Consider the following 26,287-nt stretch of genomic DNA (forward strand, 5'->3'; position numbering starts at 1 on the left):
TTAATCGATACTGGTAATATGCCATAGACATCTGAAGCAGCAAAGGGTGAGCTAGACGATTGAAATTAGAAATGAATGATTGATTAAATAGTCAATGTTTTATTCATTTTCAACATAAATCTTAATTAAAACATGATACTATATATGAAGGTGCATATGTATGAAAACTTGTATTTAGTCATCAATATCATATTATACATAATACTTATTATTTCGGTAATTGTTTTAACATCCATCTGTAAATATCTTATATAGTAATCAGAAAATTAATATTTCAGACGATGAGATTTTAATTCATAAAGATTTCAAGGAAATGGAAAGATGAACGGTTAAACGATATAGGAGAGGACAAATGTATTTGTATATTTGTAATTGGAAAAAACCAATTCTATGCAAATAAATTAGTGAAACATCTTCATTGAATACGAACTCTTCCAAAGGACAAGAAAACAGCAATATAATGTACTTAATAGTAGTAGTAGTATTAGTAGCAGTTGTTGTAGAAGTGGTAGTATTATCTGAAGAAGCAGCAGTAGCAATAGCTACTACAATATAAATTGTTTACTATTTGGATAATCCTATTTGTAATTATATTCTTTAAGCAAATGTTATTAATAAACAATGAGTAAGTATCCCTGTAAATGCAATACTATAGATTTTTATAACAAATATTACAGTCAAAATTTTCAAAATCCACAATAAAATCACTGGTTAACTATAAACGTTGTCACAACATTACAATATGCAATATCGGGTGATGGCTACTATCTTAATATGCCTATATATTGAATGCGGCTTGTATTTAACACTTTAAAGGTGTTCAGCAAGTCCTTTATGTTGTTATTTTCAGCCAACTTTTTTGACAGCTTTCCCCTACCTAGCATCATGTAATGCAGGGTTATTTTTTTTTGTCTGGTTCTTTTTAAGAGAATGTCGATAAAAATTGCAAAATGGTTTCGCTGTTCAGTCTTGTGAATCCGCATGAATTCATCGTTTAAATTGTCTTTACATCTATTTATCTAAATAAAAAAATGACGCCGTATGATAGTTCATATCGGCGAATACATGCAGATATTTAGTTCATGTGGATCCCGATGCTATTTATCAGATCCGTTTCGATGGAAATAAAACTGATATTATTTACCTGCAAACTCATTAAGGCGTGTTAATGAACATGTAACAAGACTCGTTGTTGTCGTTGATGTCTAAAGTGGAAACGATATATGTTAAATAGTTATCTCTACAAGTGTAAGTCAACCAAAACGTTCATCATGCTTTATTGAGTTGATAAAGTAAAATCACAATTTGCTAACAAGTATTTGCAGTTTACGTGATGAAGATGCAATATGCACAATATGAACGAAATGGATAATGAGGTTTCAGAAAGAAAGATTATGAAGGGATTCCCTATTATATAATACATTGGTGAAGTACGGATCGTGGCAACGTTGAACGCAAGTAAATAAATGACCTTTAGATGATACTACATCCTTAATATTTCAGCTTTCAACTGTGCTTTTTTCGACAAGATTTATTTTTACTAAAATAAGTAAGGTTAAACTGGCGTCCCTTTCTCATTATCGGTGTTCGCAATCAGAATATGACCACTCTACGATGTTAAAAAACACATAGCAAATCATTCGACCCAGAAGAGAATCTTGTTTAAGAATAGTTTTTAAAATATGCATATAATAAAATAAGTAACACACAGTACAAGGAGTACATCAATATTTATGTTACGATCAATCAGAAAAGAAAAGAATAATACATGCAAACAGACTATAAATGTAAATCAGCTATTTCGTTTATTTGTATTGATCAGTTGTCGTCGTCGAGAGTAGTTTGTGATAACAATAACAAATTGCGCTTTGAAGGCCGTATTCATATTTGACACTTCCTGTTCGTATGCAAATATTAATATCAATGCTTCGTTTAAGCTAATCGAAATTACACGATCCGTATTGCATGCCTCTTTCGGTATTCATTGGATAACTTAACATTCAATCACGAAATATGTGTCGTTTAATAGCACACGAATCCAGTTAATGTACTTGGGGCAGTATTTCGCTCATTGTGAATTGATCCTGACCACTTATTTCAAGTTTGTCTTCATGTGTATTTAATTGACTAAATATAAATAAAGCTCAGGTGAATCGATAGTAGATTATTTTTAAGAATAACCACATGAGTTCCATTAAATACACATTTAATCTCGTTGTTAGTAAGTTTGAATTCATGGCGGATTTATTGTTCTTCAACGTGTAATATTATTTACTCGATTCGTATTCCGAATTTTGCTGTAGATTACATTTTTGTAAATGATCCGTTTTTGATAATTTTCCTTACGTACACGTGGGTAACATATTCACACGTTTGTGCTTGTGTGAATGTTTGTTTGGTCTTATTTTGCGTGGATGGTTTTTGACATGGTTATGGTTAATTATGGTCACACAATAATGAGAGTGTTCGTGTGGCGGCTCAGAAACGTATCGATCAACAACGAGTCAACCTTGCTACAAGGGGAATTATTTGGGATCGTCCCCTGGGACTGTACATTTCCAGAGTTTGACAATTGTTTGAAAAATAAAATTCAATGCAAATGATGGTTAATGGAAGGAATTTTTATGTAATTTCACAGGTTGAATACACAGCTGGTTGTGTTTTTAAACTATTGCGAAGAGGGATTGAAGCTCAATTACCCAGCAGGGCATTTGCTATTCGAACTATTGCGATAAGCGAGTCCGGAATATAAAACTAAATGGGCATTTGGGTATTCAGACATTAGCAAATATCAAATAATTGTAACTTGACAATTGATGTTAGTTTTGATTTAAACTTGATATGTTGAAGTAAAACACGATTACTTGAACATGATATTTAGTCTTAATGCGAACATAGGCTCCATATAGGTTTTTACATTTGAAGTCAAATAATGCTCGAAACTGTTCTGCCCGACATCGCAATGGTTCATAATGCTAAGGCAGAATCTTCAAGCTGAAGAACATGTCTTCGTAAGTCAAAAACAGTTAACAGTTTCTTATTTTTACGAAATAACATTAGATTTAAATCGAATGAACAAACTAGAAACAATTATAATAATACAACTAATAATATTAAGTTACCATTAATACTATTTTACTATTAACACTAAGTGCTCGTTCATTGATGATCACATAATCGAAATTCTAAAAAATGGTTAAGCATCTGTTACGTTTCATCGTTAAGGTAACAAAAAGAGTATCTGCCTAATAAATGCGCGAACTGCTTTCAATACAAAGCACTGTTACGATATAAATCAGATTTTATTTGCAGAAAAAAATGCACGACTTGCTTAATCTAAATTAACTCAGCATGTGATAACTTCACAGATTTATTGTTTGTTGAAATACACGATAGTTATTGTTGTGTTTAACTTCCTCTTTCAGTTCAATATAAATACAGCAGAGATATTCGCGATGAACATAATAATTATGCCATTACGTTTACCGGATTTGATCAATTTCCATAAGAGTACTATGGGCATGCTCGGCTACCTGTGTGTGCGGTTACTGGTTTGAATTGATAGCTCATTTGACCCATGGGGGCCGTGGGCAGCCTGGTCGGAGTGCACGTGCAGAGTTGAATGGAGTTATCGGACAAAAACGAGACGGCATTGCGACCATCAGGGTTGTTATTCGTGTTGAATTTCACATCACGATTCTGTACAAATCGAATATTGTGAAACCTGTAACAATGGTGGGACATGGAAGACGGATGCGATTTTGAAGACTGGTATTATGGTACCTGCTTCGAATTCCGTTAGTTAACGAGCACCGTAATTATTCAAAGTTTTCGGACACTTAAAAATAATACATTTTATCGTGTCCGAAAGTTTAGATACGAACAATAATCAAATAGTACGAATGTCTAAAAATTTAGAGACATATATGTTTTGTTTGTTTGACAGTTATTATGTTGCAATAAAACCAATTATTAAATGTGCAATAATCTTACTGTGTTGTACTCTCATTGCTATGCTTTAAATTAAATACAACTTTACTTATTTAAAATCTCTTATCGGAAATGGTATATTCAAACGTTATGAAAACAACAACATAATGCTTCATGAATACGATATCATTTCAAATGGTGTTGGGTGCAACGAATGTATATTACCGTTACACATGGTAATCTACCCCATAACGCAATTGTAATGGTCAATTACATTGTAATGGTCAATTGCCCTCCGGGCATTGTATGCTAGGTTTTATGACCTTGATTATGTTGTAAAACTCCATGATCGAAGGGTCCCAGATAAGCGAAGAAAAGGCATAAAACTAGTATAATAGCGCTGTAAAATATACTTGCCGAAAAAATGGAGACATTAATTATGTCCGAAAATATAGAGTCAAAATATATTTTTGGCTAAAAATGGGGTGTCCGAAAACTTACAATGTCCAAAAACTTAGAGTTATTATAAGAGAATAACAGGTTACTGTCTGAAAGTTGTATAATATATAAGTCGAGGCTTAGTATAAAGTAAATGGCAGGCGTAACGTACCGTTTTATTTTATTCGGCTGGATTTGTTTTTGCGCGAATGAATATGCTTTTTGAAGTTTTACGTGTAATTAATGAGGTCTTGAGCAATAGCGCTTAATATTTGTAAAATAAATTTTTGCAGTTTGTGTTTCTTTTTGACTCTGAGATATATTACATCTTGTCAAAAACTAGTTTGTTTTGTTTGAACCGATTGTTATTTACATAAAAATGATAGATTTATAGCTGATTCCGAGTAATATAGACTGCTATAACAACTTCTGGTTGAACTGATATAAACAAATATTAGAAGCGTTAAATAAGGCATATATCAATAAAGCGGTATGATAAAAAGGAATGTTAATGTGATTGCTTAGAGAAAATGCTTCTGTTTGTTGTCAATAATGATTTTTTCTTAAAATAACATATCATTTATAGAAAAAACATACGATAAACATACGAATCCACCAAATACTATTTCAAATCGGTTAATTTATTATCGAAATCTTTGTATTTGTAACGTGTCTTTTAATTGCACTGACATCTTAATTTACAGTTTACATTCAGCAAGCAGTGATACCCTCTGGTCTTTTATGGGAAAAGGTTTACCTTGCCGACACTCTTTTCTCTTGAGAAAGATGAAAGTAGCGGGAACTGTAGTACCTCTCTGCCGTCTATTCTTGATATTGATTTATTGGAATGAACACAATCTTAACCCACTTGACGAAATATTGTAGTGCGCACATTGAATATTTTATAATAGTTTAACTGAAAGGAATGCAGTGATAAACAAATAGTAATAGAAAACACAAAGAGTACAAATACGAAATGAGGCGTTCGTGGTTTATACACATGCAACAGATTGTTATTTTGCAAAAACAAGCCTTAATGAAGAAGAAACGCCATGTTAGAATATACAAAAACTAGTTAAATATCGAGCCGAAATACTCTTACAGGTTTATTTGCATGTTGTTCTTAATTACATTTTCAATTCATTTTGCAACAAATAAAATAAAAATGCAGTTTTGTCCACAATACTGTAACAATCCGCACTAGTTATGGGTTCATCAGGTAATTATTTATAGCTCACACGCCCGAAAATACAAAGACTCACTTATGGCTTTGCGGTGTATCAGTTTTTGTCCTTTAAAGAGCTTCGTCCTCACGTCAACCACAAACATATCAAGTATATCCCATATTTCAAGTAAGATTTGGTGTTTGTTTGTGACAAACATATTGTGTTTCAATTTTAAAAGGTATTTACAAATTGTTTGATTTTTTAAATACTTTAACGATAACTTTGGTGTATGGGCTAACATCAGGGAAAAAGACTTACCGAAAAAAGTAGTTAGTTATTATACTATTTTGTTTTTCTCATATTTTTTTATCGTCTGAATGTTTAGGTAACATTCTATATGCTAAGATGTTATTGTTTCCTATGCAAACTTCAATTATGTCTTAATGGTTATTTAGTTAAATAAATATTAACAAACACAATGCAGAAACAAATTATTTATATTAAATAAATCAACACGTTCGTACAATGAAATTACTTATTACTCTAGAAAGTACTATATACGAATAGATTGTAGATCTTTGTCTTTCAACATTATATATTGCATTATAATGCTCGTCTTCTTCCCCTAAACCGTATAATCTGCTGCAGTGTCATTTTCAGTGTACGATACATATAATTCAAGGATCATTCGACAAGGGTCGTGTCACTGAATGTTTATGTTGATGAATATGCATATGTTAATATGAAATTACCACGTATTAGTAAAGCAGGTACTTTTTGCCATAGTCAGTGGTGAAACTGTATTCCATCACAGTCTTTTGATTACTCTAGAGAGTAAACATATTAGACGAGTTGTAAACAAAAAGTTACCAGCATACCACCATTTTAACAGGCATGCAACAAAAGTATTGGTACGATTGTAATGGGTATTTTTTTGAGGAGATATAGTTGTTTGTAACTAATTATATCATGTGATTAATTCTGTCTAACAGCTAACATTGCGTGTTTGGATATGCATTTATTTTTCGACACAAAATTTTCAAAAACCCTTAAGTCGTTAAAGGGGTCTTTTAACGTTTTGGTAAATTGACAGAATTAAAGAAAGTTCTTTCAGATTCGCAAAAAAAGTTTCAGTTATGATATTTGTAAGAAAACAGTAATACTGAACATTACCCATGCTCTTAAATAGCCATAATATGCATGTTTTGACGTTTTAAAAGCCTGAAAATTATAAAGCGTTGCAACGCGAAACGATTGAATACTTTGGAGAGTTCTGTAGTTGTCGTTGTATTTTGTGAAACTACGAGAATTGCTTATATAAAGTATAAAGTACGTCCTTCATTGTATGACACGGATGGCCGAATGGCCTCCGTGGTAGACGTTTACTCCAGGACTCCAGGGGACAGTGGTTCGAGCCATGTTGAGGGTTATTTCTTTTATTTTTTATTTATTCTTGATTTTTACTGGAGCCTCGTAGGTCCAATGTTTACATTTATCAATATAAAGCATTTAATGACAAACTTCAATACATGCCAAAATCTGTCAAAAGGCCCCTTTAACGTGAGTATTTTACTTTCAAAATGTAATATTAAAATAAACAGGATATTCGAATGTTCGCAACATATGAATGTTAAAAAACAAACAATTATGTTCAATGACATCACATGTATATATGATTCAACGTTTTTAAAAATTGTTCAGTTATCAACAATACATATATATGTTATTCATTGTGTGATATGATTGCAGTGCGCGTCAGTATTGCTTTCTCCTTATTTATGCTATTCGTGTTAGATATTTGAATGTTCATACAGTTATTTTGCTATTCGTTTTCTGTGTGTCAAATATGGTATTGATTGTAGAGTACGTTGTATTTCTTACATGCACATGCCTCTCTAAAGCAATATTGTATTATATATACATTATGTGCGTATAAATATGATAATTAGACTCCAAAATGTCGGTTATATAGGCATTGTAACTCATTTGTCGACTATCAGTGATATGATACATTTTGTTGTGAATGCCAGGCACTATACAAAGTAGTGTGGCTGACAGAAGTTTGCGTTGTAATGCTAGATTCAAAGCTTGAACGTATTAATATGCGGGGAAAAGTACAGCACATATCAATACGTGTTTGATACATCAATATGGTATTTCCGTTTTTGTATTGAGCACACTCATATCTTAAATTGTCATACTGTCGTTGCTTTTCACAACTTTTATTTTCAGGCGCTCGAAACACATTTATATATTAGCAGAGAACATTCTATTCTGTATATTAGCAAACGGGTTTCGGTATATACATACTCAAACTTTAACATCATTTACTAAGAATGAATGACTGTAACAGGCACCGTAACTTCATTTTTTTTAGCTCGTATGCATGGGGTATTATAAATGTTTTTGTCACTTTAGGAATTGGTTGATTATTTAAAATGCAGAATATTGTCATGTAAAATTTCAAAACTTCGTAATGTTTCTAATATTTTGTTTACATAACCGTATTGCTTATATGGGCATGTATGTAATAAACATGCGCGTTAAATTGGCCGATGCATATACTATGAAACACGCAGGCATTAGCATAGTGACATTAGAGCAAAATTGGAGTACATGCGTACTTAAGGTTTCGGCGTATTGGAAAACAAGCATTATGACACTGAAGTCGTTTCATATATTATTCAATATATATGATATATTTCCACGATTGTTTTTTCAAACGGATCGATTTCTGTCATAGAGACTCAACATTGCGGCGAATACGAAAATCAATGACACATAAGTGTAAGTGGATACAAGTAAAAGAGTGATCATAGTTTCTATGTGTATACTATCGGATTATAAACATTTTATTATTTTAATATATAACCGATGGTTAGAGAATATATACACATATAACTACATTTGCTCTTTTAAATGATGTTCTACTTTCGAATAAACGCATTTGATACTGGGCGCATGGCTTGTTTTTAAAAATAATAACGTTCTAATAGTTCTTCTTCTTCTTCGTATGAACATGTTCTACTAAAATTTATCAATATTTCTGATTGGCTGAATTACATATTTATACGACATATGGGTAGAGATATGCGAGTTAGGAAGAACATTTTCTCGACGAGTGTAAGGTTGCAACAATTACTTGTAAGTGCATTTATCCCGTATCGCAGGCCATATATTTCAACAACTGTAAACATAATATGTAACGATTATTTACCAGCTATACGGAAGCTTTGGGTATGAATGTAACGATCATTTTTTTACCTTATAATATAGTAAATAAAAACATACTGTTATGCAAAGACAAATGTGTTTTTTTTATTGTTCGTTTATGTCAATATGCCCTCATATTCACTTGTGAGCGGTTTGTGACAACATTAACATAGTTAACGTGAAAGCGATTTAATCCTTATTTAAACTTCCTTATCGTTAATCATCTGCTACTTCATCGCTGTATCGTTTTAGGTAAGTTTGATATGCACTTTCGAAAGGAAACATAAGTAAATGCTGCGTTCGGTATAGCATGGTTTACCTCAATGATCAACCTTTTAAAGGCTTGTTATAAGCTTCTCGACCGAGGTACACATGCAAATATACGTTGATCATCGTCTAACGAAGGATATTAATACAAATCAATATTATGTTTTCATTTGGCAAAAGTTAAATATTCTAGTATATCCAGATTATGATGTATATTGTTGTTCTGTAGACATTAGGTGTTATTGATTGCAGCACTAAACAAAGTTCTCTATTGCATAATAACATAAGTAGCATCCATTGTCGACCTGATGTAACGTTTACTGAATGAGGCATTGACATTGCTCGCACCATCTTTTGTCACGCAGCGAACGGTTGTCTGATCTGACAAGTATAAAATTCGCATTTGATCTGATAAAAGAATGTACACAACTCGGAAAGCAGAAGTGAAGGAAAAAGCGGTCTCCTGACAACGTTTCTTATATATATTGTGAATATCGGAAATTGAGCTATGCTGATTTTCGGCAGAGGTATGACTCTTTCATTAATCCGCTATACAATATATGGTCACATGAAGCATGTGTTATCAACTGTTTTTAACTGATGGGATGATTTTGCTCTTCAGTTGATTAACCTTAATGTATGTGTAAAAGGTCGGAATAAAAGAAAATTCGGCTTACACGACTTGCAGCAACAGCATCGCTGTTTATCTGTTATTTTCACAATATAATATATAGACCAAATTGTTCAAACTGTTCAATTAACTTTAAAAACAGCAAAAGAATTAAAACATTTACACAATAATTTGTAATTAACTCCTTACCCATTGGTGTTTGTTTGTCTCTGTTATCGAAGTGTCATACGTATATCGAATTATAAATATATGTAAAAACAATTGATATCTTAATGCAGCAAGCAGTTTAAACAAAGAATAAACGAGAGAAGTTTGTCAAGCATATATTCGTCAAAAACCAAAGATCAACTTTAAATATTTTCATATCCCTAAACTTAGGTTTCTATCCTACCTTAATATATGGTAGTTTACTTTGTTCTGGCGAATTTGGCTTGCATATCATAAAACAAAACTTTATTTGTATGAAACAGTTAACCCATGTGGTTTTCATATAATAAATTATCAATTACGGTATTTATAACAATTCAACACATGGCAGATTTATTGTCCTTCCAAATACACTATATTGCACAAGTTTAGTCTGCCTTCTTTCGCGGAACATTACACTCGTTTAAATAGAAATAGTTCATGAAATCACGTACCATGTGTGTAGAACATTTCATTGGAATATTATAAATTACTTTTTAACTTAAAGTAATTGGCATTTGATTGTTTTCCTCATGAACACGATGGGCACGTATATACCCATTTTTGCACTTGTGCAATGTTTGTTTACCCTTGCCAGCGTGCATGGATTTTGGTATAGCTGGGGACCATGGACGCCATGGTCGGAGTGCTTGCCCGGATCTAATCGATCAAGAACGAGACAACATTGCGACCAGAAGAATCCCATCTATTGCTGGGATTGTTTGTCACCAGAGCTTCACGAAGCTGTAGTATTCGAGAAATGTGAAACTTGTAAAAACGGTGGTACATGGCAGGATGCTGGATGTCTTTGCACAGACCGTTATTATGGGACGTACTGCGAATCTCGTAAGTAAAATTAACAATGCCTATTACTGTGTCTGTAAATATCCCCTAATGCTATCTCATTATCCCAGACAAAAAACAGACATCAAAACATAAAATTAATGACACAGTGTCAATAGATAATATTTGATCAATTTTGAGAATATTATAATTTGAAATAAATATAAACGTATGATTCACTAGCAGGATAAAACCCACATTTATACAATGCGGTCCTTTATTGAAAGTAGGGAACCGATTGCAAAACAGTGTGACACCAAGCAATTGCATTATACAAGACATACACGCAATTATAGACCACAATTGTCCTTAGGTATCATGACACGATTGCGTTAACTCATCTTAACAGTTTGACATATGTTGACATTAACAAAGTAACATTCCTAATCGTCGACTAACTTATAGTTATAATTTATTTTAATAACGGCAGGAAAGATTTTGTGACACTGGTCTAGAACGGCTTTTTAAAGACAATAGTTTTCTTGATTGTTTAACCACGCTCCAAAATACGTTTCTAGTTTTAAAAATAATATTCAGGATCAATTGTAAACATACCGTGACGTCACTACATTACACTACGGTAATTTCATCTATATACAAATGCGTCAGCATTCTTATCGAAGGTACACACATAATATGTTTAAACAAGCATATTGTTTTATTTGTATATACCCCCTACAGTCTGTTAGGCATATATGTGTTTTAAAATGTGTGTACTAGCGGTGTCATCAAGTTTCTACTATCACCTCCGGAAACCATAAAAGAACAGTTACACTTGAGCGGAAAAAAGTTTTGTATTAATCAAATCTTGAGTTTTAGTCTTCTTTTGAAATTGTAAATGATGTACATAATTAGTAGGAAGAAAAGTACGTCCATCTAATATACAGTATTTGAACGATAATACATTTATCGAGTGATTGTGAAATGCAGATGTGGGCGCAACTTGAAAATATTACAACAGTTTTATCAATCATACAAACATATAAGCACAAAGGTGAATTTTCTTTTTACACGTTGATGTCATAAACAAAAAGGTTACGAAATGAAATTATTCTGCCAAAAGCTACAACGCCTTTTTCATTTTAAAATTCTTCGTTTGTGCACGTTTATAAAACATTACTTTGCGATACGCTTTTAAAAATGATATTAAAACGATTACATTATTTGGTGTAAAAAAACGAACGGTTACGCTAACAAGTGTTGAAATGATAGCTTAAAATAAAAAGCAGAGGAACTTTTGAATTTCATTAACTCTCCATTTCAATCAACTGTACTCCAGATGTACGCAAGCGCGATTGAATATATTGTCTGTTGTGCATGCCACTTTGCCTTGTAAATATCGGATCTTATTCAATCAGCCTGAGTAGTTGTCAATGATAGCATATTTTAGTGTTTTACAGTTTAATTTTAGAGAACACTCGTGTTATAGAAATGCTTAAGTAAATGCATGCTTTATAAAAAATATATCAAACGTTTCTTATTTAACATTCGATAATTTTTTTTGAAAACACTATTAGTAATTTAATATTTAAAAAATTAAGACTTTTTGAATTCGGAAACCATTTATTCTTTATTAAGTTATTGTTATATTATGCATGGTTTCAAATTGAATTACCCCCACCCCCAAAAAAACTCAACAAACTATTGGATTATAATGTGGTACACGTGTCACGTTAAGATTTCCTCTCAGTTTATGATTCATTTGGCATTCAACTGTTTCTGAACTAAATATTGACATGTTCAAGCAGTTACGATATAAACTATTTGATACAATCGGAGAATCAGCGGGAATTTTTTATATCATGCACGCGGCAGAAACATACCGGATAAATGTTCTTTATTCCGGCAAAAACACGTAATTTCTTTAATTCATACAAATGAAATTGATTGAAGTATTTACGTATTGGTTATTTATATTCAGGTGTTAACAAATGCGATGCAGTTCCAGCCGATGTTATTTTCGTTCTCGATTCTTCGTTAAGCCAGACAGAGGAGCAATTCAACAAACAACTGGACTTTGCCGCAAGATTCATAGATGCAAGCAATGTCAGTGTAACAGAATTTCAATTTGCAGTTGTTACGTTTTCGACAAATGCCGTCACGGAAATTGGCTTCGACAGTTCCTTGAGCAAAAATGATCACACAGTAAGCTGCTGATGTATTCATAAAACTCGCGTCATGCAAAACTGGGTATCAGGCCATATGCTTCCAGCGTAGGTCCAAAATCATCATGCGCAATTGCTTATGAGACCGCGAAATCTCGTACCACTTAATAGCGGAAAGGTAAGATCCTGACCAGTCAGCGCCATTGCTTAACGCATATGGCATAAAACCCACTTTCGCTTGACGCATGTTATATGGCGGTTTAGTTTCTTTTCATAAGATTTTATTAATCGAACACGACACGCTAACCTATCTAGATACATATTCATATTGATAAAATAATCCTCTCGTTTAATAGTGCACATGAGCTATTGATCTTGCTTCTATATGCCGAAAGATATTGTTTTGTTAACATTTAACGTATGTATAAAATTCCCTGAGAGCAAGTTTTGTGAACCATAATTCTTTACTTCAAAAATAAAAAATAAAACTTAAATTTTGTACGGGGCATTCCTCGACAACTATCAGAGGTATCAATATAAAATCCACATGTTAACGTCCTTATATACAAGTAAATACCATGTACAATATATATTGCTTTCTTATCTGCGCAATTATTGCCACCGTTTAACTTTTTCTTAAATAAGTGCAGTGCCCATGCACAATAATTATTGCTTTCTTTACTGCACAGTTATTGCTATTTTGGTATAATTTAATGAAAACATAGTGACAAGATGCTCTCCGTTAAAGGAATGCTATGCATATGAAACATTTATCTTGCCATAACTTTTCCTTAAAGCATGGGCTATTGAGTGTTAACAAGAATATATGTCCGGATATTTTTCGGGATCGAATTATGCCATTTATTGCATAAATGAATACAATTCCGGTTAAAAATGCATGATAAGCCCGATATTTAATAAAGACACAATTCTTGAATGAATTAAACAAAACGAACACTCATATTTTTCAGACAAAGGTTAAGAATATTCCATTCCGACCGGGCGCTACGTTCACCAACAAAGGTCTCGAAATGGCCAGTTCTTTGCTTTCAACAAGGGGAAATCGCCTAGGCGGTCTCACAATTGTGAAATTTGCATTTATACTAACAGACGGAATGTCGACCAACATGACTGAGACTAAGGAGGCAGCTATTAGACTTCGAGGAGATGCAACTGTTGTCGCAATAGGTATGTAAAGCAACACATATTTTTATTTCAAATAAATATATTTTAAACCGACTTATTAAAACACAGTTATGTTAAACCGTAAACTGTATACAGTGTAATTCATGCAATTCTTAACGAAAGTTTCATTAAAGCTGGAAGTTTGTTTATTATCAAATTTTAAATTCAAATTTTAAAACTATTTTATTTTTCTACACGCGACGATCAAATAAGCAAAAAATAGCAATGTACACGGATTTGTTGTCATTCGTCAGAGAAGTTTTATACTTAAAGCTTAAACTTTACTTTGCACATTGAAATATAACTCCGTTAAGGCAAAATGCTTTACCGGAAAGTTTCGCTACGAACGATATCAGCAAACGTTTTGTTTCTTATTGTAGGTGTCGGCCGTGAGGTTTTGCATACAGAACTACAGTCTATTGCGTCTCCTCCAGACGCAAACGGTTTGTCCTACGTGTACTCGGTAGAGAACTTCGATGCGCTCAATGGGCTGATTGGTCGACTTATTGACGCGACATGTGAGAAATGTGCAGTGAGCCATATGACAGACATAGTTGTTGTCATCGATGACTTATCTGAATCAGCGATGAAACAACAGGAGTTTAGTAGGGCTTTGGATGGACTGACGTACATCGCCCAATCTTTACCTGCCTATGGGCAAGCACACGGTCAAACGGTTACTATTACAACAATAGGTGACTTGGGATTTAGGCACACTTCAATTCCTAATGCCACTGATCTCGGCTCGTTGTTAACGTCTATTCAAAGCATTCGTCAGCAGCAATCATCTTGCTATATAGATGAGTGCGACAAGGCATTGGTGTTAAATATCTCATCGGGTATGATTCATATCATAAACATCACGGGCCAAAATAACTATCAGCGCAATAATTCCCGAAAAATAATCGTTGTTTTTTCGTCTGGCAGATTCATGGACAAGTCTCTGGCCAGGTTAGAACTACAGGACGCACTGAATGAGTCTAATAACGACATATTTGCGATTGGCCATGGATTCGACATTGACATGGAAGGATTGCATGCCATTGTCAAAGAACCTTACAATGTGTTTACTCTGCTTGATGACAACTTGGAAACATTGGATGTGTTTAAGTCAAAACTGTCGTATATTGTGTGTTCGTAGTAGAAAAAGAGCGGTCTTCGTGGTACATGTATTACCGGCATCTTTTTCTACTGATGTGTAATGTACAACTCTGTATATAGTATATACTGACTAATATATTAATGCATTGACATATGAAGAATTTGTTGTATTTGTAAACGATTGGCTTAATGATGCACCATTATTGTTATCTATTATTTGTATGCTAAAATAAGTGCCGCTATGTGTCTGGTTCGATATTTTTGCAGACTTCATTAGCCGTAATCAAAACTTGTGAAAATAGTCTATATAAGGAAATTACTGACAAAGGTCCCATTAATGGGGTGAAAAAAGTACACAATTATAAATAATATATTTGTCGTATTATTATCTTCTGTATGTGTCTTTTTATTTTATTAAATGTTAATATATCGTTCGATACACACGACTTATAACTGCAGTATACTGGGATCACAAATAAATCGGTAGTTATGAGTCTCGCTTTTCCCTTACATGATACACATGTAGCACACTCGTGAACACATTTGAAAATGCATAACTCAGCATATTGTGATAAGTCATGTCGTTGTTGCATAGGTTTATATGTTGTTGCTGGGGATTTAATAATGTTAATCACATTAGTGAACCTCGCCTGAGAACATGCTTTATTGTAGAGCACATTTGTCGCTTTTGTCACACAATTTCACTTACATCATGTTTTAATGTTTCCAATATTCGTCTTAAAAATATGGTTTTCGACAGGCTGCGAATTTGTCGGTTTTCTATATCAAATTACTCTGATTATACCTTGCTTTCGGTGCGTGCAGATGCTTCAAACAGTGTTATATATTGTAAGGAATGGTACGTTAAAAGGAATTGTGAAAGCAGTGCAAGAGAGTTAATTAACGGTTATAATAATATTTGTTCTAAATTAAAACAGTGCTTCAAGATATGATTGAAGAAACGTTTTGTAATAAGTGCCAGCATACCAAGCTATAATAGTTAAAACATTTACGCATTGGACATTATATACTTCTTAAAAACTTCGCGTATTTTTTTTATTGTTTTCTTCAAACCGTTAAATTAAACTTCCATAAATGTACGCTGTTTATCAAAATAAATAAAATGATGTACCATTGAATACAATACTTCTTTTCAATATCAGGAATATATGAAAAGGAATCAGAAACCTACCATTTACAAGTTTAAGTTGAGACCGAAGTCACGGCTCTAGGAGAACCATGTTGTCTCATGACGCGAGTAAGCTCGCGTTGATGGGATCTCGTTAAATAAACAAAAGATCGACGTGATATGTGTTGTTATATATACAATGTATGCATTTATGTTAAAGTCGACACAAGGAAGATTTATCTTCCCTGACTTGAATAGAATGTTTGTTATGTCATCACTACGGCTCGAGTTATGGTGTTTTTTTTCCGAAAACGTATCAATGAAAGTTCATAATGCGAACATCAGCACATATTACGAACATTGGCTTCTTTGCATTGAAAGAGCAAAGATATTGTTTTAATGTGTTTCACAATTTAAAAGTGTTTCCTTTTAAGGTTTGCCAAATCCTTATTCTTTATCATTACTTCGCATGAATAGTGCTAAATTATTGTTGAAATATATATTGCAAATACATGTAGTAAGCTGGAAACAATTTATATATCGACCGAACCATTGGCGTCCTTAGAGATCAATATAAAGTTTTATTAAAACAATATTAATCTACTTAAGTATTAAAGCCAATTACAAACAACCAATGCGATCGGTCATTATAATTGCAATACAGGTAAACCAGTGTTAGACTTACTTCTTCCTGGTTTACAACGGGGATTTGTTATGCCTAACGGTAGTTTCTTACATTACCTTTTTATTAGCAAAATATCCTATTAAAACTGTGCATTTGAAATACGGAAGTACTTAAAGGCATATACATTTGAAGTCATAGCACAATGGTAAAAGGATTGCAATCTAAGGATTTAGTCCAAGTGTATTTCTAAATCATAGAGACTCGTTTGATTTCAGATTTTGAATTGACAAGGTCGTGTACCAACATTAATTCCTTTATCGTTTAAGAAACAATATCATGAATAACCGATTTAACATTGCGTTCTATTTCAGATCTGATATTGTCATATTCACAAAACAAAAACGTGTTTGAATACACTAATGAAATATTTAATTTAAAAAAGGGATTTAACTATTAAATAAGATAATAATCTTATTGAATCATAACCGTCAAAACTATTCAGAAATTACGTGAGTTACACATTTCACCAACATACGAAAATGACCTCTGCTAACACATTTTCATTTAAAGAAATATGACTCAACATGTTAAATCTATATTGATAATAAAACGCAAGAAAGGCAAGTGTCCTTCTACATTAAAATATTTTAAGTGACTTAACTGAAGTATGGCAGGTTATTTCCGTTATGTTCTAGTTAGACATCTATGAATGTAATTATAAGATGTACGAACTGTAAACTTGTATTGAAGCACCATAAAAAGCGGGGTCGGCAGAGTAATAGCATAGCTTTGGAAATAAACGTTTCGAAAGAAATACAATGACCGTAAATGCTTGCCAAACTACATGCGTCGTTTACACGTATGTCATTTTTGTGTCCTAAATTTACATCTACAAGACACAGCTCGTATCTCCAATATTTACAATCTATCTATGCATGACAATAGGGGAACAGAAGATTGTTCTGCCATCATGAACCATTATTTGTTTAGTATTTAGTAATATATGTGCCATGAATAATTCTATCCTACACCTTCCCATATGTTTTTCCGTGAAACTTACCTTTCGACTAAATACGGTTAATTAATAAATGAAGTTTTAGAGAAATTTAACACAAATTGTAATTTTAATTGTATGAAAATAATGATTAGATAAATTTTGTGAAAATAATATTAAACGTAATAAGAATCATAATTTGACCTGCTCAAAAGCTTAAATGTTAGCCAAACGACATGGCTCTAGGTTAAAAAGAGCAGCCTTGTATTCAATAAAATTCAATTTAATATCATTTGTATAGCTTTTATGTCAGTTTACAAGCCGTTATGACATTTATTTGATATGATCTGACCTCAGAAATAATGGACTCGCGTCTCCGTTTTATATAGAACAGCGATTTTAAATTGAACCAGGAAGAATATTGGTAACATAAACCAATACAAATCTAACTTATAGTATTGAACGAACTTAGATATGGACTTATTCATTTTGTGTTTTAAAGACATAATCAAACCTGGACGTATATCTCGGAGTGCCATCGAACTGTCGCAACTGATGTGTATGTTAAATAAGCGTGTGTCTAATTCAGTTGTTGTTATACGTTATAATTAATTGCTGCAGGTTTAATACACATATTCACAAATTACCATATCGATATTGTACCAATGTTTTCCACATACAGTCCACTCTCGTTATCTCGAAGTCGGCGGGAACAAGAAAAAATATCGAGATAACGAGAGTTCAAGATATCCGATTAAGCGTTTTTAAAGAAAAAATGAGACGAAAATTTACCTTGTTTTTAACATCTAAATACCTGCTAAGTGGTCTAACTAAAGCCGTCACCGTGTGGCATAATACTCTCTACCTGATATATACGCGTTTTTACGAGGCACATATTTAAATGCTTATAATGACGTTTTAAGTATTACAGAATTGCATGAACACATGCGGTTATACTTTTTCTAAACTGTTGAGTAAACATCCGGTAATGTTGCTATTTAAAGTTATGATGCAATTGACGTCAAATCAAGACGACGGTTTTCCATCTGAACATGCGTAAATCACGTTCCGGAATACTGAACTGTACATGTACATTTTGTAGTTTGAAATGCGAAGTTCAATCGTAAATTTGCGACGGTTTATATACGCACAAATCTAACTCAGTGCATTTTGGAATGTTGTTTGTAAAAACAATAAGTCTGTCGGCCTTTCGGCATGCTGTGTATTAATTGCAGTTAATTGTGATGTTAAAGTGACAGCTAAAGTGACAGGCCTTACTCAAGTGTTAATGGCTAACGACATTACACACGTGTGATCAATGATGCAATCAACAGATCAATTTCCTACCGCACAGTATCGGGAGCAGCCGGGCGAGGCGGGACGGTGAAGTATCAAAGAAAAATTTTCTCACCTTTTCCCGACACTGGGACAGTTATTCGCACTTCGAGATAAACCACAGTAAATACATGTAAAATCGGGACTCGGTGTAAAAGTTTATATCGACATCGAATTATTCGACATAACGAAAATCGAGATATGCGATGTTTATTTATATAGATAAAGAAGGAAAAAAGTTGGGACATTGAGCTTACTTCGACATATCGAGAATATCGAGATATCCGATATCGAGATAACGAGAGTGGACTGTATATGCGAAGAATTGTTAAAAAAAACAGGAGAGACGTAATACTCAATACATACAAATATATGAAACAGTATTTTGTTAGACATAATAGTCTATTTAAATTGCAAAGATGTCAATTAGTATGTTTTGCTAAACGATAAGAATATTTAAAGTCGTGATGCGGTATCAGAACACCTAGTATACAATCGCATATATTAGTTAATAGACAGGCAATGAGCGTACACACAGAATGTTGATTTCTTCTTCAAAGAAATTAAATAACCCAATTAACGATAGCAATGACATTAACAAGAATGATTTCGGTGTGAATATTTTGTTAATAACCCAGTTTATCAATTGTACTTATCGGATCTCATATAAGATCTGGTGTTGTTTAAATAACACATACTATACAGTCCAACAAAAAGTACAGGTTCGGAAATAGGTTATGTGTTACGGAAAATTCAAGTAATAATATGTGATGCAAACATTTTCGCGTTTTATCACACTTATAAACAAGTTATGAAGATTGCGCAAATACTTGACACTATGGCAGTAGACTATGTTTATTCGCTTGAGAATAAACCACCTTATTTAAGGCAAGCGTATGAGTAAGCATGAATGCACGTTCACGGTGCACCCGTTATGCAATCGGAATCATATTCCTGGATTGAGAGATACAAACAACTTATAAACGGAAACATAACTGTCCATTTTCACTCAGATGTGGAGGATTTACCCGAAACAAGTGCCCATGTTCGTATAAATCCTTGCACTGTAGATGGTTATATCTTATACAACGATTCTCTGTGATTTGAAAATAGTATTACGCTAAATCATTTGTTTGCATATCTTTATTATTGGTGCAGAACATAAGCATGTTTAAGCTAATTTATACTTCGTTATTACACATTCACATTTGTGAATCGATAATTGTCAGACCCAAACGTGAAGTAATGCTTTACAAGTTGTCATAAATTCCCCGCTGTAAAACCGGAAGTAATAAGTATGTAAGTGGTTATTCTTTATTGCTATATGAATGACAATTTTTTATTTATAACTTATTAGCGTGAGTTATAAAGTAGCTACATAGTGGTAGTCTGTTTTATTTCGTTAATGCTGGTTTAATTTCAATATATTAATTTTACAATTTGGTGTGCGCAAATTGACATCAAAAGGAAGAAATATAATAGGGACAAATATGTAAACAAAAGCACAATATTTCGTCAATAAACAATAACTGACAAGGGGATTTTCAAGGTCTGACTTAAAGAACACCAACTTAAGTGCAACGGCGCATGTTGGCTTCTTTGTTTAAACGTACACATAGACTTAATGTTGATTAATGAACAATTTTGTTCGTGTAAAATTATATCATGTATGACTTCATTGTGAGGAATTTCAAAGTGATAGACGAACATTTTAAGTATGGATCTTTAGTGTTGGTGTGGTTCACTCGTGAAAGTGTACTTGGCTTCAAGTAAGGTACATGCATGTAACAAAAAACATCTTTAAATGTAATGATAATTAGCTGATATTTCGTCTGCTACTTGATGTGATAACAACATGTTGGACACAAACAGAATAACTTGTATTGTGGTGACGTGTGTATTGTTTGCGGTTGTGTTGAATTGTGCACATGCAAATAGAATTGCATGTGACAGTCTTTGCGAATGGACGCAATGGGAGGCCTGGACAAATGAATGCCAGTGTGGGTTTGCACACTTGTCCCGCGACAGAAGACGTAGACTTTGCTGCCTCGAGGAGCATGAAAATAGATATCAATGTTTGCAATACTGCGGACTTGGTCCTGAGGAGCACGGAATGTTCTCGGAAAGTGACGAATGTAAACCAGTTTGCCACAATGGTGGAAATATGCTTCCAGAAGGATGTCAATGTACTAAGCGATATTTTGGCCTTTGTTGCGAAACGCGTAAGTGAACGATGTTTCAAGTATGAGATACATTTGGCTATATTTATGTATGTAAACACAGACTTTCTAAGGAATGTAACCGTTGAATACATATAGTAATTGGTTTGAGCAAGGCCATTTAATTGTAATGACAATATTGTTAAAAATGTGTCTTAAATATATTCCACGTGTGTTTAATCTTACTCTGGAATCTAATTAAGTATACACCTTTGCAGAACAACTTCGTACGAAAAGGCAACTGGATTCATTTAACCCTACCAGCAGTTTGTTAAAAAGTACTAAACAACTATCAAATGTATACATTGCACGTTGACACAAATTATCATAACGATTAAATTGCAATGGACACATGATGATAAATAATTACGAACACCAAATCGAGAAATTGTCTTATAGTCTTTATGTGTATTGTTAAGATTGTCTATACTGTTATAAAAATTAGGGATGTCAACGGTTCTTCGGTTAACCGGTTATCCGTTTCTTTAGGAGGTTAACCAGTTACAATATTGATATTCGGTTACTCTTCAAAAAAAACAATTTTTGGTTGAACGCAATAAATGCTCAAATCGTTAGTTTTGTTTTACTTCATTTCACTGTATTTGCTTATCCGCTTATCTGATCGCAAATTATCTGCAATTACCACCCCGTGATTCCCCATGCGGATCAAAAGCGATTCGAGTTGTAAACTATTGGGGTGCAGCGGATTAATGAACGGGTTTTATTGTGCCATTGTGGTGACTACCATTGCTTGATAAAATCAATCAAGCTGGACACTGTGATTAAACCCGATCACTGTTGTTTTAACAACTATTGCAAACATAAACACCCTAATAAAGACATTGAGTATAAACAGGCCTTAACAACAGAGGTTAGGAAACCACAATGCCCATTGCAAAATATATTTACGCTAATTGACCATTGTTATTTATCAGCAAACTGTTAATGCACGTAATTCTTAAAGGATAATGAGTGTTAATAAAACACAACATAATTCGAATTCTGCACTAGCTTTCATTGGTCAAGGTGTAGAACAATAATTATGTGTAAATGCCATGAAGGTAATATTACAACGGAAAAACAACACAGTTCACCAACAAGCATGTAAACGATGTCGGAAATGACTTTCAGAAATGATTAAGTATTGGATTCCAAATGTATATTCCCAATTTAAAGGACCAACACAATTTGTAAAGAAACAGTATTTAATTGATAACATGGTTTCAGTTATTAGGTTACAAGACAATCAACAAGACAGAGTATATTTGCATATACATGTAATTGTTTATAAACGTATACGTTTTTCGGAAGTTTTGTTTTTCATTTATGTGTCAATACGACATTCGGTTAACCGGTTAACCGCTCGAATATCGAAACAGGTTAACCGATTACGGATTTGCTTAGGTTTGCCATCCCTAATAAAAATCATTTACATCAATCGGGACTCTCATCACATGTTACAGGTGTTGACATTTGCGAAGCTGTTTCAGCAGACGTCGTATTTGTGCTTGATTCCTCTGTCAGTCAGACTGAAAAACAGTTTAAGAAGCAGCTAGAGTTTGTGGAACGCTTCGTCGATGAATTTACCATCAATAGTACTGCCTTTCAAATTGCAGTACTAACCTTCTCGACGGACGTTAAAATAGAGATAGAAATTGACGATCGGCTGACGAAAGATGAGATAAAGGCAATAGTTTTATTTAGATTACAAAATATCGCGTGCATACATGTTGCTCTCCTTGTTATGTGTTTTGAGTTTATTATTTTAAAATATTTTTTTATGCAAAACTGTCTTGACAACTTCCCGCGTTTGGCGTAATATGTGATCAGGGCATTTTGCGTTTAGTGATTGTTTTATATTTCTATAATGTAAACCCATATTGTGCTTCTAAATTGCAGAGTAAAATACGTAGTATACGATTTCGACCTGGCGCAACATTTACGGACAAAGGGCTGGCTATGGCCCGTAGCATGCTTCAATCACGGGGAAACCGGCTTGTTGGTCTCACTATTGAGAAGTTCACATTTGTTCTGACGGACGGAATGTCAAACGATCGGAAATCCACAGCGGCAGAAGCTTCGAGTCTTGAGCGTGTTTCAACGGTTGTTGCCATAGGTAAGTCATGCAACAAATTAAACAAATATTGTTTCTGTGTAAAATTATTTCAATTTTCATTAAAAAAACACTCTTTTTTGGATTTAAAATTATATATATTGTCTCAACAGGTATCGGTCAAATGGTTTCACAAAAAGAACTTCAGATAATTGCATCTTCGCCTGACGAGTTTACTATGTCCTATGTATTCACGGTGAAGAATTTTGACTCGCTACATACTTTAATTGAGCGACTTATTGACGCTTCATGTGGAAAATGTAGCACACAAAGTCGTACAGATATCATAGCATTGATTGATGATCTTCCATCCTCAGCAATGACATCTACTGAGTTCCATTCAGCATTGAATGGTGTCGCATACATATTGCAACATTTGGCGTCCTATGGAAAAGTCAACGGTCAGCGTGTTGGCGTTTTACATGTTGACGGTATTAATAATAACTATTTGCCTTTTATAAATAGCCTGAACATGGTCCAATTGCTTAGTTATGTGCGAGGTATTCGCCAGTATAGACACACCTGCTTTTCAACTACCTGCGCAGCGAACATGTCCCGAGATATCTCGACAGCTATAAATGAAGTTATTCTCACAAACTTTATGAACACGGATCCGAAAGCAAGAAACGTATTAATTGTATTCACGTCTGGTCGATTTGACCATGTAGATGCCGTCCGGAAAAATGGTCGAAGCCATTACTCGAGATACAGGTGTTTACGTGTTTTCTGTAGGCGATGGATATGGCTCAAACATAGACGGACTTCAAGCTATCGCTCAGGAGCCGAGTAATGTTGTCATGGTGTCTGACGATAATTTAGAGACACTTGATACCATACAGTCCCAATTATCGTACATTACCTGTTCTTGGTAACTAGAACATATCGTAATTTAGAATAAAAATAATGCAAGTGAATACGATATTGTTTTCAAAATAAATCAAACGCTAATGATTCTAAACTAGTATAAAAGTTCTGAAAAAGTAGTAAAACTCAATGATCGAAAGTACAGTGTCATTCAATTGCACAAGATTGTATGCTTTACAGTAGAAAACAACTTCACGTACCCAATACATGTACACAATACATATACATTGTTGGGAAAAATCCAATCAAACTATGCATATTTGTGTATTCGACACAAGTTCCTGTTGTACTTCTTGTCATCATAACAATCATTCAGGTAAAAAGTAGTTTTATTGATGGTGTCATAACAAGAGTAGTCATAAATGTATGTTATAACACGTTTCTCGCAAACTTTCGTATGTTGGATTCAGATTACGAAAAAAGGTAAAATGTACCTCGTATATACTTGCTTTAGTTGTGTATATATTGCTTATTTATCATATTAAATGTAAAGTTTTTTATTCGGCAATAGTTGTAATAATGCATTATAAACAGGTAAACAAATTATAATGTCTTCGTTTATTAGAAGAGCGTTAATGTTTCCTTTCAAAAATGTGAATATTGCAATATGTATGCACATGTAACATCTTATGAAAAGTGTACGAGTGCAAACATGTCAGTCTATCAACGCCACTAACTTAACATGCACACATGCTATGCGGACGTAACACTATCCAAATATGTTCAGATAAATGGCCTATGTATACGTTCGTGATGTTGTATTAACGTTTAATAACACACACATTTTTATAGTTTGAGGGTTTCATTTAAAGCACTTCAATTTGTTGTGTTGAGCGCGTGGAATTTACAAAGCGGCGTCCAGATAAACAAAATAGCTTGATCTTCAGTGTGTGTACATAAGTTATAGCTATAATTCAATAGCCTACATGTTTGATTCGCTTTATTAACAAATTGTAATCTTAAACCCTCAATGTTATCATGACTAAACATAGACTTCATCGATTGTTACTTGTAAATTTATTGTTAAAAATGAACGTGTTCTTTCGTCCTCGTTCGCTATATAATCATTAATCCCGTTTTATGTGTATATGTAAAGGCAAAGGGTATGTATGGTCAATGTGTACCACTGATGTAGTATTGTCCACAATTAAGTTTATGCTAAGAAAGAGCCATACGATTTTGGTAATCTACTAAGAAAATTAGAAATCCACCAATGTACAATATATACATTTTTATAATATACCTGTTTAATGCTTTTAACAAAATATAGGTTGTATCAATCGTTGAAATAAAAATCCCGTATTACGGTACTCGCTGTTTCCAATTCCGTATTACCATACTAGCCGGACTACTTCGACCCATTTAATGACGTCACATTACACGCACCGAAAATAGAAATATTTTATATTACAAAATATATTACGTAGTACATCGTGTGACGTCATTTCTGTGACAAAACACAATAGTTGTATCTAAAATCTGCAATAACATGTCGGACGTGGTGTTTTTTAACAGTAAATTACGTGTTAAAAACGTATTTTGGCGTGTAAGTTTATCATGCATAAATTTATATTTCGATAGGAATACAATAAAATAGTGTTGTTTAAACTAAGTTTCGATAAAGACATGGAAGATAGAAGTGGAAGTGCATATCGTTTAAACGTTTTTGTTATAAACATCGGATTAAAGTTGTCAACTTCATATGTTATAAAAATTGGATTAACGATGGCATTAAGGTAAGCGTGTCGGATACCTGTGTTTTCCCGGTTCGAATGTTTACACGTTAATTTACATTAACTGTATTCATACGCGTCTTAAATAAACTATGGCGTACCGTTTTAGTCATTGTTTTGTCAGTTTTGTTAAAGTAAAACATACATTTGTTAACTGTTTTCGTGAGTTATTGTATATAATAAAAGGAATATTACGCTAGTCAATTGTTC

At 33.4% G+C, this 26,287-nt stretch overlaps 3 protein-coding genes across 3 annotated transcripts in view; 2 read left to right on the forward strand and 1 right to left on the reverse strand.

The window, feature by feature from the left end:
• Positions 1 to 26,287, reverse strand: part of LOC127834484 (uncharacterized) — a 125,303-nt gene that overhangs the window by 42,138 nt on the left and 56,878 nt on the right. The gene's annotated exons all lie outside the window — the stretch shown is intronic.
• On the forward strand, positions 10,374 to 16,361 carry LOC127836026 (von Willebrand factor A domain-containing protein 2-like). Its single transcript, XM_052362444.1, has 4 exons — positions 10,374 to 10,677; positions 12,596 to 12,819; positions 13,751 to 13,967; positions 14,345 to 16,361. The coding sequence occupies exons 1-4, from the start codon at positions 10,374 to 10,376 to the stop codon at positions 15,103 to 15,105; spliced, it is 1,506 nt and encodes a 501-aa protein (XP_052218404.1). The 3' UTR covers positions 15,106 to 16,361.
• Positions 19,992 to 26,033, forward strand: LOC127834483 (uncharacterized). The gene is made up of 4 exons (XM_052360348.1): positions 19,992 to 21,370; positions 22,831 to 23,054; positions 23,267 to 23,483; positions 23,594 to 26,033. The coding sequence occupies exons 1-4, from the start codon at positions 21,004 to 21,006 to the stop codon at positions 24,268 to 24,270; spliced, it is 1,485 nt and encodes a 494-aa protein (XP_052216308.1). The 5' UTR covers positions 19,992 to 21,003; the 3' UTR covers positions 24,271 to 26,033.

This window comes from Dreissena polymorpha, chromosome 6 (genome assembly GCF_020536995.1).
Source record: "Dreissena polymorpha isolate Duluth1 chromosome 6, UMN_Dpol_1.0, whole genome shotgun sequence".
NCBI classification, from domain to species: domain Eukaryota; kingdom Metazoa; phylum Mollusca; class Bivalvia; order Myida; family Dreissenidae; genus Dreissena; species Dreissena polymorpha.